This window comes from Cupressus sempervirens, chromosome 4, assembly GCF_028749045.1.
Source record: "Cupressus sempervirens isolate cs-2001-9-10 chromosome 4, ASM2874904v1, whole genome shotgun sequence".
NCBI classification, from domain to species: Eukaryota; Viridiplantae; Streptophyta; class Pinopsida; order Cupressales; family Cupressaceae; genus Cupressus; species Cupressus sempervirens.
The window spans coordinates 85,768,308-85,786,351 of NC_143121.1; the positions used below are offsets into that span (position 1 = coordinate 85,768,308).

The window sequence follows — 18,044 nt, forward strand, 5'->3', positions numbered from 1 at the left end:
GGCTTGCTTTCCACTCGAAAACAAGGCCTTGCTCTTTGTGCAAAATGGATTATTAGGGCTATCTCAGGAGATGAAGCTTGGAAGATTCTGGTTTAGCATTACATTTTTTTCGGCTTTCCCGTCAACAGCCTTGCTTGGAAGGGGATTGGTTTCCAAACCCTTCTCATTATGTGTGAGCCCATGGTCATTCAAGGCTCATTCATCATCAAGAACATCTGGAAAGCCTGGGAGGTTGTTAAGCCCTGGCTTTGATGGGCTAGAGATGAATTCCACAATGGCCTCTCCTTGAATTAGTAGAACATTTGGTGGTCTGCCTTGTTTTCCATTTAGGGTACTCCCCTTGCCAAGACTCAAGGGGCCAGTGTTCTGCATTTTTTCAAACGTGGCATCAGGAATCCTAAAGACCTCTTTTCACGGGTCACCATGAGTTTCAGGACCTGGGAAGATATGCAAGTACAGTACCGTCTTGTCCATTCAGACTGACTGACTTTTGACCTTCTGCTTTCTTCCATTCCTGTTCACTTAGTTCATAAAGTGGGGATTCAGTCTGTTTGCCCTTGGTGGCTTGATTGTAAGTGGTATCCTGCCATTCCTTTTTCTGATTACAAGCCAAGTTTGGGTTACGGATGGCTTTCACCTCGTCTTTCCATGGTGGATACACTAAATCACAGATGGCATTTGCAATCTTCTCTTTCTCAATGGAGAAAACACTTTGATAGCATATGGAATGCTATAATTGAACCCAAGATTGCACATTTTGCTTGGTGTCTGGCCTTATGAGGTCTTCGCCTGGGGCCTCGGCTCAAACACATTGGGGTTCTTGATCTTAGATGCCCCTTTTGTGGACAACCAGAGTCTTTCTTGCATATTTTTTGGTTCTGCAAGCGTGCTCAGAATTATTAGCACTGGATACATGATTTTTTCAAACCATTTAGACCTGAGCCTTTCTCTTGGCACATGATTTTATTGGGTGATTCTACCAGATTTCTTCAGAAGTTCACCCAAATTTGGCATACCTTCAGGCTGGAGATCCTGTTTTCTCTGTGGAAAGATAGGAATGTTGTTCTTTTCACACACAGTTTTTTGGATGTTAACATTGCTATGTATACTAAGGCATGCATTTGTAATAATGTAATTATGCAGATTCAAGTGCAAGCTAACAAGGTTGCGCTCAAAGTTGCTCACCTGCAAGAGTTGCTTAATCACTGGGGCAATGCTCCTTGTACTGTTGCCAGAGTTCCTCCTGATGCCTCAACGAAGACCTCGACGCCACTCCTCTGGCCGCCACTCGCACACCCCACACTCACAAGCTTCTTGCCGCCGCTCTCCTAGCGGTGGTGATGGCGGATGGAGGCATCGCTCAGCTTCCCCACCCCGTGGTGGTACTGGTTGGTCCCCGACTCCTCCTCCTGGTTCTCATCGTGCACACTCAAGGAAGTGGCCTCGCCTGGACCTAGCAATTTCTCCTCCACAGCCAAAGGTTAAAGATGCGAAGGCTGCCACTATTGCTGCTGCTGTCGATGATGGCTGGACTATTCCCAGCCCACCCCCCAATCCCAAAGATGTTGGGGTTTTCAAGACAAAGATGATCCACCACCCTCGGCTGACACTACTTTGGCAGTCTAAGGTTGTCTTATATGTTTTTTTTTAATGAATAATTTCTATTTCCGATTGCGACCGTGTTTTTAGTCTAGCTTCGACCGTGTGAACTTTTTCACAAGATAAACTTGTATCCCCCGACCCATTTTTTGTGAATTATATACTAAGTATATTTTATTAATAAAAAAGAACACTATTCATCAAAAATTGTTATTTCCATTTTATATAATTATTTATCACCTTTACTTTAATTATATATATAGAGAGAGATAGATACAAACCTTCTCAAAAGAAAGCATGATTCAAGATGACTCCTCACAACCACATAATTAAATATCAGCTATAACATTAAAACCGTTAAATAGCAATAACAACATCAATGACAACGATGACAAAGCTGAAGTCCGTCCTAGGCATCAATTTACCCTATGCCACAGCGACACTGAACGGAAAAAATAATTGCAAGTATGCTACGGGAATTTTGTGCGACAAGGTCATTAGTTTCATATTTAGATTCCTTGCTTCCAGTTCTACGCAAGGAACCTCATTAAAATATTCCCTACTTTTACACAAGAATCTTCTTATCACTCTGAATATTAAAATCTGCCAACGGGGTTCATATGGCAACAGTAACGAGAAGTATCCAATGGCTTTCTTTTCATGGGACGCAATATCATATGTCAAAAGTGATGAATTTGCCAACAACTTGAGAGTTAAGGCGACTTTAGCAGCACTTTGTCTTTCTAAATATATTACATTAATGAAGGCATACAACTTTTACAGCTATGATATTGACTGTGCTCTACTATTTACTTTGTACGTAAGCTTCTTCATTTGCTGCTGTGGCGGGGTGGTGGTAGTGGTGGTGGTACAAGGAACTTTATTCCGAGATCATGAAAAAGAAAAGAAAAAGCTGGCAAGGGTACAGCAGGGAGAGCATTATAGGCATGCAATGGCTCATTTACCCATACAACCTTCTTGAGTGCATTAAAACTGCTGTTACTGTTTTTGGAGAAATTGGCCTAGAGTGAAATCAAGGCATCAAACCCAGGGAAAATTCCGATATTGGCGTTGTTGATATTGGTGAAGAGTTGAACTGTGGATGCCAGCTCTGCAGAGGTCTGTAGAAGAAACCCTGGAAGATTTTCCTTTTTAAGGTGTGTGATCCAAGCGGAATTAATGGCTGCTTACAGTGAGTTTGTGGTTTTTAATTCATTTCATGTGAATTGAGTGTGTACCTTTGCTAATGGTTGAGTGGTGGATACACCAGAAACTGTTTTCACTCTTGTTTATATGATGAGCACTGGTTACATGCTGCTTTAACAGAAATTTCCCCAAGACAAACAAAAACGGGAACATGATATACCGAAATGTGAAATGTTGTAGATGTGTTGCAGAGTATCTCAAATGGAGTTTTACCCTTACAAGATTCGTTTTTCCTGATAGGTTTTATAGTGAAAGAATGAAAAGCTTCTGAGCTAGCACAGTAGTCAAAAGGTATATAGGACACATCGATTCTGTGGGTATTGGAGTAATAGGACCTAGTTGGTGAATTCTTATCATGTTTGTGTGTGTATTCGAGAGTAACAGGACTATTAGGTGTTCTGTTTTAGGAGAACAATTATCCTCAATTGGTTAGGGTTTGGATTTGGCCTTATACTAGGAAGGTAAAGCCTATTTAAGCTTGCTACCAGACCTGAGAAGCAATATGGATCCGACCATTTTGTGTAGTTGAATTCTAAAAAATTTTGAGTCTAGGACCTACGATCACCATTGCTGAGAAATCGACCACCGAGAAGGGATCCTTCAGACGATAGTTTTTACTTAAGCTGGGATTGATCCCCGACAATTTTGAGCTTTAGAAACTTAGCAGAATATCGCTTCACATTTATTGAATTTTGGGTTTCTACACAAATTATATCGTAGCTTAAAAGAATCAATTTTGGAGAAAGTTAAGCACGCTGTTAGAAATTTTGTTTATGGTCTTCTATCTAATTATATATTGAAGAGTTAGATGCATTAGTTTTCTTGGGATAAGTAAACATGAAGATGCGTGTGTTTATTTTCCTGGGTCAATTAGAAAAGCCTTGAGAGACAACAACTGGACCAGAATCGATGGATAGTTCTCTAAAATTTTGGCAATGTTGCACTGATATTTCTTGCTTTTGGTTTCGATAACAGAGTAATAATAAAGATAATTTGCTGATATTTCTTTTTCCTATTTTGATCACAGAGTAGTAAAGATAAGTTGCGCTGCATGACGACAAGAAAGGTCATTGTGGAGGTTGTGGAGGCACGCAATTTACCACCAAAGGATGGAGAGGGATCAATCAGTGCATATGTGATGGTTGATTTTGATGGGCAGTGCAAGCGCACAAAAACAATACCCAAAAAATTGAATCCCGCATGGAATGAAAAACTGGAGTTCATTGTAAATGATCCAACAACAATGATTGGGGAGGAATTGGAAGCAGAAGTTTTCAATGATAAGAAGACTACTGTTGGACGCAACCCCTTTTTGGGAAGAGTGAAGTTGCTTGGAAGCCAGTTTGCCAAGAAGGGTGAAGAAACTTTGGTTTTTTATCCTTTGCAGAACAAATCTGTGTTTAGTACAGTCAAAGGAGCTTTAGGGCTCAAAATATGTTACTTTGATGAACCTATTAAACCTCCTGATCCTCCACCAGCAGAGCAACCACCTGCTGAAACCCCACCAGTCGAAGCCTCGCCAGCTGAAGCCCCTCCTCCTGCAGAAACCCCCCCAGCAGAAGCGCCCCCTGCAGATGCTCCAGCACCTCCTGCAGAATCCCCAGCGCCCGCTGCAGAAGCCCCCCCTCCAGCAGATCCTCCTGCAGATGCTCCCCCTGCAGACAACCCCCCTGCAGAGGCTCCTCCAGCGGCGGAACCCCCTGCAGAGGCCCCAGCTGCTCCAGCACCTGCAGAAGCCCCTCCTGCTGAAGCTCCGCCGGCTGACGTTCCTCCAGCTGAGACGACTCCACCTGCAGAAGCAGCTCCTGCCGAAGCTTCTCCGGCAGAAGCTGCCCAACCCTCTTCTGAAGCCCCGCCCCCTGCTGACACTCCTCCAGCAGAAGCACCCCCAACTACAGAAAATAACCCACCAGAAGAAGTCAAGCCTCCTGAGGAAGTGACCCCAACAAAAGAAAAGACAATACATCATTATGAGAGACCACCCATGTCCCCACTGCCATCCATGTCTGCAGATTATTTCACAAAGGATATTCCTTTTGGACGAAATGAAGAGAGATCAACATATGATTTGGTTGAGAAAATGCCTTATCTTTTTGTCAGAATTGTGAAAGCGAGAGCTCTTCCATCCAGAGATTCTACAGGTGAATTTTTTGTTACATGGTAATATAGTCAAAATTAGAGTGTATTGAAAGCATAACTTAGGGTTCAAGGATAGAATGTTAGACAACGCACTGAGATTGTGGCTTGGATAGGAAAATTTTATATTAATTGAGATTTGCATTCTAGGGCATCAATTGCTGGTGATTTTTTGAATATCAGCTGTTCATATATAATTCTAGGCAATTCTTGCAGACTATAACTGAAGTTCCCAAATTCAAGTATTTCAGGGTATGGTGCTATGCACATTTGATATTTACCATAGTCAAACACCAATCTTTGTGACATTTTAATTAATAAGTGGTAAACTGATATATACTAAGCAACAGCCAGGGCCAAGAAAAGAGAGTTTGTGTAAAGACTACAATGAGAGCCGATTTATTCGGGTAAGGGAAGAGTGGGTTGTGACAGTTTGTTCTAGTTGGTTCCTGCTATCGTTTTCTTTTGCTCACAATCTTATCCACAAAACTTCATTAATGAAAAGGAAATAAATTGTTGTTTATTGAAAATATTGCTTGCAGGTTTCAAAAAACTTAATGACCAGGATAGGTAGTTTGATAGTCCTATTTTGTTTCTCAAACCAGGATATGTAGTTTGATAGTCAAAAAAAAATTTCTCAAACAAAAATTGCTGGTTGCAGGCAATGCGGGAGATCCATTTGTGAAAATTAGAGTTGGGGGTGAAATTGTTCGAACTCGAAAGACACCAAATAACACATATCCAGAGTGGAATCAAATATTTGCCTTTGGCAAAAGCACTCTTCAAGCAGCTCCAACTTTGGAGATTTCCGTATGGGATGGAAGCAGTGGTACACAGGATGATTTCCTTGGAGGAGTCTGCTTTGATCTTTCAGAAGTTCCAACAAGGGTCCCTCCAGATAGCCCTTTGGCTCCTCAGTGGTATAGATTGGAAGGGGAAGGTAGAGTCAAGGGAGATATTATGCTTGCAGTTTGGATGGGAACACAGGCAGATGAGACATTCCCAGAGGCTTGGCAGTCTGATACAGGAGGTGTGATTAATACAAGGTCAAAAGTTTATGTTTCTCCAAAACTGTGGTACCTAAGGGTTAATGTGATTGAAGCTCAGGACTTGGAGTTTCCAGAGAAAGTAAGACCTCCCGAGATCAAGGTGAGGGTTCAATTAGGTATGCAGGTTTTGAGAACCAGAGCCTCCAATCATAGAACTTCCAGCCCAATTTGGAATGAGGATTTGATGTTTGTTGCAGCTGAACCCTTTGAAGAACCACTATTCTTGTTGATTGAAGATCGACCTAATACTGGAAATAATAAAGATGCCACGGCTCTAGGTCAAGCCCTAGTTAGTTTAACAACAATTGAAAGAAGAGTGGATGACCGTATGGTAAGTTCTAGGTGGTTGAATTTAAATAAACCAAATGGAGAACAAAATGACAAGTATCATGGAAGACTTCATCTACGCTTGTGTTTTGATGGGGGCTATCATGTGATGGATGAGGCTGCTCATTCCAGTAGTGATCTAAGACCAACTGCTAAACAATTGTGGAAACCAACTTTAGGCTACTTGGAATTGGGAATTTTGGGAGCCAAAAACATGTTACCAATGAAAACGAAAGGGGGAAGGACTACAACGGATGCATATTGTGTGGCAAAGTATGGACAAAAATGGGTTAGAACAAGAACAATTACTGATAGCTTTAACCCAAGGTGGAACGAACAGTACAATTGGGAAGTTTATGATCCCTGCACTGTTCTAAGCTTAGGGGTCTTTGATAACAGGCACATTTACATAAACAGCCATGATCAGAAGTCATCTGACCTCAAGGATGTTCGCATTGGGAAAGTTAGGATTCGCATTTCTACCCTTGAAAGCAATAGAATTTACACTAACTCGTACCCATTGCTGGTTCTTTTGCCCTCTGGTCTTAAAAAAATGGGAGATATTGAAATTGCAGTTAGATTTTCCTGCTCTTCATTGCTTGATGTTGTTCAAATATACAATAAGCCATTACTTCCAAAGATGCATTATCTACATCCCTTGGGCCTAACCCAACAGGACATGTTAAGAAACGTTGCAATGAAGATTGTTGCAATGCGTTTGTCCCGCGCTGAGCCACCTTTGAGGCAGGAGGTGGTGCAATATATGTTGGATACAGACTCTAATATGTGGAGCATGAGGAGAAGTAAGGCTAATTGGTTCAGAATTATGAATGTTCTATCTGGTGTTGTATCTGTTGTCAAATGGATTGACGATATATGCCATTGGAAGAATCCAATCACCACAGTACTGGTGCATTTCCTTTTCCTTATCCTTGTCTGGTATCCAGAATTAATTGTGCCAACAGTTTTCTTCTATGTCTTTGTCATAGGTGCGTGGTACTATAGGTTTCGGCCTAGAATGCCACCACACATGGATAGCCGGATATCACATGCAGACACAGTTGATCTGGATGATCTTGATGAAGAATTTGACCCCATACGGAGTTCTAAGGAGTCTGAAATTGTTAGAAGGAGATATGATAGACTGAGAAGCTTGGCTGCGAGGATACAGACAGTGTTGGGTGATTTTGCTTCACAGGGAGAAAGAATTCAAGCCCTTCTAAGTTGGAGAGATCCTCGTTCTACTGGAATGTTTATTGCTACATGTTTCACCATCTCAATGATCTTGTACATTGTCCATATCAAAATGATTTTAATAAGCCTTGCTTTCTACTTCCTTCGGCACCCAAGATTCAGAGAGCCAATGCCTGCTTCAATCCTCAATTTCTTTAGGCGTTTGCCTGCCTTGTCAGACCGCATTATGTAAGGCATCTAAGCTGGCTAAGCATTGTCTTTCTGTGGATAACCAACTTATGATACATCTATCATAATACATCTTTTAATTTAATGTATGTCTTGATTACCCTAAACCAACAGGTATAGTGGAGTAGTATACCTCCAGGGCATTACTATATTTTTATGTTATCACCCAGTTAAATGCTTTCTCGTTTTGACATGTTGATATGCAGTATTCATCCAATAGATGAATCCAGTCCTTGTAAGACATGACCATGTAAAGCATGCAAGATGGCTAAGCATAATCTTGCCATGGATAAGCATCATTTGTTACGTCTCTTATACATCTTTTCATTTATCTGTCATGCTTTCCCAGATCCAACTGGTGTTTTGTGCTAGTACAGCTTCAGGGCATACTATTTATGAATTGTCTTTCAGTTATATCTTATTTGGACATGTTGATGTGTAGCATTAATCAAAATGATGAATCCATTCATTCTCCTCGGCGCTCAATTCAATTTTTTCCGCCTTCTCAAAGGCACTTGCCCTGTTATCAGATGTGCAGGGACCTAACTAAATCCTATTGGTTTAGCCTGACTATGGTTGTAGTGGAGGCGAGGTGACAGCGGTAGACCTCTTTCTGGAGAGATTCTCACAGATAGAACAATGTTCCAGCTTAGGTGTCATGGAGCTGTAGGAGGTCACATTCATTAATATATAATTAGGATTCACGCACTTTCTCAATTACTATAGAACTCTAAATTGACGTTATCTAGATGCAAAATGCATGGCAGAGCCAACAGCTAGAGAGTAGTTATTATATGGATATGGTTGTATTGCCCAAACCCAGGTTCAAATCTTCTATATTCGTGTGAAATCGTTACCAAAAGAGTTGGGAGGTCTAAAAAATTTCAAAATAAAAAAATTTGAGAGAACATATGGCCCATTTTGTACTATTGTGATATTAGCAAGTTCTTGGGGTCGCATCTAGCTCCCCTTTTCCTTCTTTCATAGTCAATTGTTTTCATTTTCCTTCTATTGGAGAATAGCTTGTTCTTCTTTTTTGTGTTGTCAAATTTACATTGGCCTTATAAGGCCTCCTTGTTGTAGAGACACATCTATCCATGTATGGATGCATTCATCATTAAGAATATAAGGCATTACCTGATTAATTATGTAATTAGGTCATTTATTACTTTATTCATTTATAATAAATTTAGGTTTTTTTTTTAATTTGGATTTTGTGACACTTGATATTAGCTAATTGCAACTTGACAAAGGATTTAAGATTTAGATTTAAGATTGTGTTCATCCTTTCTATAAGAATTTATTGTATTTATTTGTATCATTAAATATTTTATGTTATTGTAATTCTAAGATTTTTGAACAACTCTATTTTATGTCATTTAAATTTCTACTAATTCATTTCCCTCCAAAAACTAAGAACAATTTATTTATTTATTTTTTAAAATGTTATATACATGTCTAAACATTATGTGCACTCTTCTTACAAATTTATAATTCATGAGTCATTTTTTTCTATTTATTAATTTTAGGAACGATTTCATCTCTATTTAATGATTTTAAAAAAAAGATATGGCATATGTAATTTTAGGGTTCTTGTTGGCTATCTTCCAACTTTTGTGCATTTTCTAAGGGATGATCTAGGGGAACTTGTCTATTTAAGATATAATAATAAATTTTAGAAAAATATTTATTACTAAACATCAAAAAGTAGAATAAACAAAAATAAATTAAGTAAAATAACCAATAGATATTTATTAAGATATTATATCAAATCTATCAAGAACATTTCTAGATTCCATGAATTCGTAAAGTGGATTTTTTTTAATGTTTGGGAGCATTCAAGTTCACAAGCAATCATACATCACCAAAAAAATTATTATATTTTTCATGATTAATTTTTTCATTTTTTTTGTATTGGTTGTATAGGTTGGAGCTTTAAAGTATATTTTGTTGTATTGAAAAATAAAATATTTGGTTTATCAAGGTTTGGCTTTCATTTTGAAAACCAAAGGTGATAAGGTGTTTAATATTATTTGAAAAGTATTATGTTGTGCAACTTCAAGGTTCCCAAGGTTAAAGGTTTAGCTATCATGTTCTAAATTGGAAATGAAGTAATTTCCTCAATTTGGATGTTTAAAGAAGTGAGAGCTATTATTTGTATAAAATGTGATCTTTGGTGATTTTTAAGAGTAACAATGAACAATAACAAGTTTAGAGAAAAATAAATTAAATGTTATTCCATATTGCATAATAAAGAGTGTAGACAATTATCTTGCTCGGAGAAGAGAGATAGAAGAATAGAAAGAAAATTTATAATTCAAATGAAAACTAAAGTCAAGAAGGAATGAAGACTCGATAGGTTGTATTGAATTTTGTCTCTTGTTGTAATTTCTCTGAATGGTATTAGAGCCAAAGATCTTTATTATTATTATTTATTTTTATTTGTGTGTGTGTGTGTGTGTGTGAGAGAGAGAGAGAGAGAGAGTAGTTTCAATGAAATGTAAATTAGAGTGTTGGTTGTCCTTGCACAACAATTTAAGGTATATAAAAGGTATAACAATTAATTTATCCATCAATATGAGTGGGTGGAAAAAGTGAGGTGTGTCTTCTAAATTTATTGGTTAGGTGGAGGATAAAATGTGATTTTTATTGCAAGTCAGAAATTGTATTTGAAGGTGAAAAGGAGAAAGAGTTCATGGTTGGTTTTTGGAAATCTCTTAGGAATTTTAGTTCTTGTCAAGAGATAATTTACATAATTTGAATGGATGAAATGAGGGATATCATGGGGGACTTGAAAGAGACTAAAGTACCAATTGAAAATAGGAGAGAAGTGAGGAGAAGAGGAGAGGAGAAGAGAAGAATAAAATGTAGTTATGAGGGAGTGTCATTACTTTTGTAACAAATATGCATTTATTATATCTTATTCAATTTTCACAATTCATAGGAATGTGATGCAAGTTTTTGGATTAGATTGATTGAACAAAAATATTACATAATTATTTTAACCATTTTTCTGTAATATTTATAATTTAACGTAGATTACTTTTAAATGAAAAAAATGCCTAGAAAAGTCATTGCCAACATAGTGTGCCTCCTCTTTATTGACATCTATGGAGGAATGTTGCCATTGATAACAAAATTAGGTCACATTGAGTAAATAGATCTCATCTCTTGAAATGGATTGACATTGTCTATCGTCAATGAAAGTCTAAGATTACGAAGTCCTTTAAATTTTGGTCATACTTCCTCTATGTTCATAATGGGGAACCATCCACAAGCATTTAAATAATGGCATCTTGACTTCTACTGCATGCATGGTAACCCATAAATTGTGCCAAGATTTCACACCTAAGTAGTCGTTGCAAACATGGAATAATGGGAACATAACGAACAACCTTGCGAGACATCTTTTTTGTTAATTTATCTATTCAATATCGTATCATATGCCATTCAAGATATTCTGTTGCAAATTCATATTGTTTATGATATAAAATATGATCATTGGGACATGCATATATTGTTTGATACTCCATTCCAATATATTTAATAATGACATATAATTATTGGTATGACGAAGGTAGAATATTTGATGGTGGTAATAAAAACTCCCCTCTCAATCTACCACAAAAATATAATTTGTTAATATAAAAATATTAATGGTACATATTTCACCCTTTATTAACTATGATTAAATAACAACAAAAATAGACATGACAAAAGGTGACATGCATGAGATTGTTATGTTGGATAAACCATTCATAACCTTCAAGTTTACCAACAACAATATAGTGGAGAGGAGTTGTTTAGGAGCATTCGTTAAGGGGCTTGTATGCCTTCTCAAGTAAAGGTGAAACATGAACTACATAAAAGTCATCATGATTAGCTACACCAATACCAAATGTGTCATGGATCGATGTATTTGTACCATCATCTTTGATTGTGTTTTCTAGCGTGCATAATCCTCTTCTTCCAAAGGATAATTATCTTATTCTTGGATATTCACACCTTCATGTTCCTCCACTTGAAAAACTACATTGTATAGGTTGTGGTAGTCCATATCATATGCCCTAGGGCACTCCACCTATATATAAATGATCAACATAAATAAACCATGATCATGATCTCATCATCAAGCAATTTATTATGTATATAAATTGTTAAAATGATAATGAACAACTTAATTACCAATGGATGGTAACCATACCCCCTTCACTGTGACCATGTTGCCTACAATGTTTCTCAGTTGTTACAATTAAAAGTCTTCTAGACTTTAAGTCCTTACAATTTTTGGAGGGGCAATAACATTTTCCATCACCTTTTCTTTTCAAGCTAGACCACAAGCAATCAATTTTTTCCTTATTTTGTTCATCATTTATATTATATGATATGGTGTATTATTATGAAATGTTGTTTTAGTATAATAGTAGATACCAAATTTGTTAACAACACAATATTCAACATGATTGTAATTATTATCCACTATCTCCTATATATACCAATTACACATTGACTACCACCAAGGCTAAGTTAGATTCTTAACTATATTCCCTTATATATGATTTTAATATTGATCATATATCTTATTTAAAAGTTAAGGTAGCCCATACATTGATTATTTGTAACTTGGCCAATACTCACTAAAGGATCAAGGTTATATGATGTAGAGCATCTAATCTCCTAAACCATTCTTATTCCAGCTTTGTCAATAGTTACCAATAACCTTCCTCTGTGATGCTCTCAAACCCCCTAATGCATTCATCATATAGTTGGCACATTCTTCCCATGACTAATGATCGCAAGACCTTCATTAACAATAATTTATGAAACGTTGACAACTTTTACATTTTAACCCTAAACTTGCTATTACTTTACAATGGACATATTTAATACCTCAAAGTGGACTAAACAAAACAAATTAAGTCATCTTTACCCTTCCATGGGCATATTTTCATACTTTGATCACACTGACCCTTTTAGGACAACTTGAACAATTTGGTACAAATGGCTTGAATTTCCTTACAATAAGAACCATAATGACTTAAAATATATAAATGACCTTATAAAAATTAATTCAATTATTCATTACATGACCATTGATATCATTGTTCATTGCATGACCCTTGACCTCGTAGTATAAATATTAGACAATTGACTCTTGAAAAGGGCAATTGATTCTATTATTAATAATAAAATTATATGCAAAGGTTGGTCCTAATTCTAAACTTATTACTTTTTTGGGATAAAATAGCTTTTGTGAATTATTAATTAGTCTTGACATACATCGCAATCTAGTGCAATCAAGAGCTTATACCACATTTCAAAGTGTAAACTCCTATTCAAATGGTAATGAAAGATTGTATGGATATTATATAATACTTTTCCAACCAAGTTCATTCATTTCAACCCTTCATTATGTCAAGGACAATGAAGTGGATAGTAATAATCACAACTTCTTCCAAGTCAACATATCAGGGCTTAGTATTTCTCCAATATCAAGGAGAAGCATAGCAAGGAAGTGGTGAATTCTAGTAACAAGGATAACACCATAATAAAGAGTAAGGTATTAAAGTACTTATAGATTCTTCACTACTATAAAAATGAAAATAATACTAGTAATGAAAAGCACAAAAAATAAGCGAGAAATCATGATTGGTACAATATTAAAGGCCTTAGTTGTCATTAAGAGTAGTCACTTAGAATAATATAGTTATACTATTGTCCAAGTATAGATTAATGACAAAAAGAATAGAAATTAGTGAGTATGAAGGAAATGTTCATGATTATTTAAGGATGCATTGAAAGGTTAATATATTCTTAGAATATAGATATAATGTTTCAACCTTTAATGACTCACTAATCAAGGCTAGAACATGAGGAATTTTTAGTGCAAATAATATTAAGCTTAATGCATCAAGTGACTATTGTTGGGACTCAAAATTGAAGCCGTGATTTTGAGTACCATCCAAAAATTGAGCCCTATAAGTGTATTTAATGCATGTGTACTTGGATGTCCTTTCAAGGCCTAAGAGGTGTTTTATCTTTGTGGCACTTTTCCTTTAGCATATCCATGTGTCCCATATTGCTAAATTCTCATTCAAAGTCATCCCATGAAGTTCTATTTTGAGCAATGTTCAAATCTGTGTTTTTGCCTAAGTGTCAAGCAGTGATAGGTACCTAGTTTGTAATTGAATATCTTGCACCCACTAATGTTTTATGACTCACTACTTTGGGAGTGTCTAGTACACATATCAAAGAACCTAGTTTCTATTTTCAAGTCATTTCGATATGTTTTGATTAGGTTTTGAATCTCTCAAAGTTGGTTATTTACTATTGTCATGCTGATGTAAATTGTTCAGAATTATGGGAGGCCTTGTTTGACCAATTATAACTTTGACCCAATTGACTGAAATGAGAAAATTTCTTTTGCATTGTATTCTAGAAGTTAGAGATATTGTATATTTTAGATTTGAGCTTATGATAAATTTGTTTGATCAGTTTTCAAATGCGATTCCAAATGCAATCTCTAAAGTTTTACTAGTGTCCTAAAGTGCAAATTGATTAGTACCCCTATTCGGGATGTCATAACTCTGAATTCGTTATTGTTTTAACCAAATGGATTGTACCATTGGGTTCTACTCTAAAAATTCTTTAAATGTGTCAATTTGCAATTCTTGAAAAATCTATCAGCACACTTTCCCAAGTCCATTCTGTTTGTGAAAATCACTTGTCTGCCATTGTTAAGTAACCCACTTTGATCGCTTGCCAAATGTGCCCATTTATTTTTCATGAGCCCAAATCACAGATTTATACTCTCCTTGTGACAATGAACTAATGCCCCAGTTTTCAAGCTTCCAAATATATGTTTGCCTTATTTTGGAAGCCAAAACTCAATACATTTTATGATTTTCTGACATGTTTGCTTGCAGGCAATTCTGAGAAGGCAAATTCGACAGTCAATATCTTTTGACCCTGAAGTCTTCATGAGAAAAAATCTAACAAGGTATAAGAATGCATAGCACAAAATTAGCTTGTTAGATTACATGGCTCAAACAGGTGTTTTTGTCAATTTTTAAGGCCAATCAAGGGACCCCTTGGCACAAAATTGACAAGTTGCAAAAAGTGGTAAAATGAGTTTTAATTGGTATTTTAGTGATCAAATTAGATTTCAATCAGTGTAGCAGGCTAGATGGAGCAATTTGGATGTCAGTTGTTTGAAAACAATTTTTTTTAGTGGGGCCCAACTTGGAGCCTAACTAATTCCATTGGGTAGATTAAGTCTTATAGGAACTTGATATATTTATGTTGAATCTTAAGGCTTCTACACACTCCTTGTAATAACAAAGACTTTTATGGATTTTTTAAAGAAGTGTCTAGTTTGATTGCTCTCATTAACCAGCCAATTGAGCTTACCATTTGATGGTTGTACACTTCTAACCACAAATTTCATGAATGTGCTCAAGAAGCATGTACTTAGCAAATTTTAAGAACAAGATCATTCTCTCTCTTACTGGTGTTCATACGTACATGGATAGGGAAATGGCACTGTAAAAAGATTGGCGACATCCAGCTTTGTAGCTTCACATGTCATCCACATCTTTTAAGTTGTGTCTTGTAAGAAAGCATATACAATTCTGGATGAAGAGGGTAGGAAGAATCTACGCATTTTGCAAGGTATTGTATAAGGCCCGTGGCTAAACAGCCGAGGAAATGCACCAGATGTGACCTTTTGTTTGATTTATTAATTTATTTAAAACTCACAGAACCGTGTTTGTGTGATTTTTAAATTAATTAATAAATCAAACAAAATGTCACATCTGGTGCAAATATTCGGCCAGATAGACATCGCCTTGTATAAGGACAACATGGTGTTGGAGTTGATTTGCTCTAGTTTAAACATGAAATTATGACAGATCACATTAAGTGTTGAATGCTTTGCATACATGTAATAGATCAATGGTAGGGCCCCTATGGGCAGTTGCACACGTCAACAAACTAAAGGATGAGTCAACGAGTTAATGGGTTTAGTAACCTCTGTAGATGCCCAATCGCCTGGGTAGAGGAGATCTCGAATAAATTTCCAAGTGTACATCCATAGCAAAGAGAGCAAAGAACTAGGACCATATGCCCAAGGCGAGATAGGAGGATTTGTGTACAAAAATGCATTCCGGGGCTTTCCATCGTTGAAAATGCGTGAGCTATAGAGAGCCACAAATGGCAGGTGCGCATGATCAGGTAAATTCATGTAGAGTTAGGGAAGCACGAAAGAGTTGTATACACGAGAAAAGAAGTAAACAAAAGGCCCCTTTGCTTAGCCTACTCTCTGCGTGTGCAATGCAGCTACAGAATTTATTGCACTTACCTTTTGCAAAGTGCAATGGAGGAGATGCCTGTAGAGGCGTTTTAATCATGGCGGGGGATGTCTGTGTAGTATATGTTTGGAAGTCTATATGCACCAAATTACATGTAAATCATTGGCAACACCCATCGAGAAAAGTACTGGTTTTTACTATCAATCCTTTGAACCTGATTTGACATCTTTACTGCTCATAACTGAATCTTCACCAATTGGCATTTTCTCAAGCATTTTTTTGTTGTCCTCAATGCTTTTAGATGCTCGATGTTTGTATTTCCTTGTAAAAGGCAACAAAGTTTTTGATTGTAATACACAGGCAATATGTCTATCAATTGCGAAATGGTCCTGCTCATGCCTAAAACCCTCTAAAGAGCCGCCATGTTCATCTGATTAAGTGGCGGTGTTGAGAAAACAAAGATTTCATGTAAGTAGAAATGAAAGTTACGGAATTGTGTTTGATAATCCAAACAAATCCCTCTGTAATCTAGGTGTTATAGAAGCAAAGCATCATTTTTTAATGTAAGAGAGGAGGAGCAAAAGAAAAATAGTGAAATAGTTTTGTTCTACATTCATTGTGTGCAGACATTTTAAGTGCTTTATATGCCCAAGTGCAATGTATTGACTTGTCTTAAAGATGAAAGGCTTTTGGAAGCAAAAGGCTCGCGAGGGGGGCCCACCTAGCTATGGATAGCTGACAGCACCTGAAGGAATAATTTTGACAGGTGACCAAAGGTGATAAGGAGTGATGATGTGGTGGAGGTTAACACGTGGCGCAATGAGATGCATTGTCACATTGTCACAAAATAGGTGGCAGCCACTGACTTAGCATGCAAAAATGTGACAAGATGACATGTGGAAGGGGTAATGATGTGGCACAAAAAATGAGGAGTAGTGATGTGGCAATTTCAAGGTTGATGCTCAGGATGCTAACACGTGGCATAATCCAACAGCAATGTGCAGAAGTTAGAGAATGCAGGAAAGCACATTACCACCATGTGGCAGTGGGTCCAGGTGGCAGATGACATGGTAGAATGTTCTAGCCAATCAAAGGATGCCATGTGGTGATGACATGGTAGGACACCCAGGTGGTAGGTGACGATGCAAAGGTCTGACGAATCACATTATGCCATGTGTCAAGTCAATCAAAGTAGGTTGACCCAAATTGGAAATATGGAGGGAAAAATCAAAATCCAAAAAATATAATTTTCTATTTCTTTTCTGGTTTTGAGCGTGCAGGTTTTTAAATAAACATTGGATTATATTATAAAGTTTGAACCTTAGTGCAATTTTAAATACTTGCAAGAAAATGTAGACTTGTAAGTCAGTCTAGGAACTTTATTTTCAAATAGAGATTATGGGAGTTTCCGATGAGCAAGTATAGGACTATCATATACCATTAGAAATCTCTCAGAACAAACTTTCCAGATTTGGAGTTTGTTTTTGTACAAGAAGCCATATGCTGGAGTTATTCAGGGTTTTGTCCCAGGTAATCATTTTTCAACCACATTTAGATATAACAGTTCAAAGTTGGTTTTTGGCAAGATGGTGAGTTGGATGTGCACCAAAGGTAGCAAGGATGTAGTTACTGATGATATTTTCACCTCCAAATCAGTTTAGTAGATTATTTATTAGCATTTTAGATGCATATCTAATATTTTATCATAGCAAGGGTTTTTCATCATTAGGAAGAGATATTTCATGTTTGTTACACTCAATGATGAGATTCCTTTTAGATGTCGGTTGAAGAGAGAAGATAGATTCTTTATAGTAGTAGGGGATGGAGATTCAAGTGGACATGTGTCACTTCCAGATCAGATCTAGTTTCTCCTTCCTTTCCTATATCTTTCTCTTTCTCTCTCATTGTAAAGGGGTTCTAGTTCTTTAACATTTTTCACTGCTGTGATACCACAAGGATGGATCCAACTAGGTTGAAATCTCTATCATGATTGTGA

The 18,044-nt window shown here is 36.9% G+C and overlaps 1 protein-coding gene across 4 annotated transcripts; it reads left to right on the plus strand.

The window, feature by feature from the left end:
• Positions 1-2,084: 2,084 nt before the first annotated feature.
• Positions 2,085-8,077, plus strand: LOC149560035 (FT-interacting protein 7-like). Of its 4 annotated transcripts, none has more exons than XM_089824415.1 (3): positions 2,085-2,756; positions 3,833-4,946; positions 5,603-8,077. In XM_089824415.1, exons 2-3 carry the CDS (start codon positions 3,857-3,859, stop codon positions 7,741-7,743), a joined length of 3,231 nt encoding a protein of 1,076 aa, XP_089680541.1. In that variant the 5' UTR covers positions 2,085-2,756; positions 3,833-3,856; the 3' UTR covers positions 7,744-8,077. The 4 variants fall into 4 exon arrangements, with proteins under 4 accessions (XP_089680541.1, XP_089680543.1, XP_089680544.1 ...); XM_089824417.1 differs by having other exon boundaries at positions 2,385-2,718; XM_089824418.1 differs by having other exon boundaries at positions 2,699-2,791.
• The last annotated feature ends 9,967 nt before the right edge of the window (positions 8,078-18,044 follow it).

Bases quoted from the DNA above. Each gene is read 5' to 3' on its own strand.
- LOC149560035 (XM_089824415.1), top strand. From the start codon at position 3,857: ATGACGACAAGAAAGGTCATTGTGGAGGTTGTGGAGGCACGCAATTTA. The intron at 4,947-5,602 runs GTGAATTTTTTG...TGCTGGTTGCAG, and splicing joins TCCATCCAGAGATTCTACAG to GCAATGCGGGAGATCCATTT.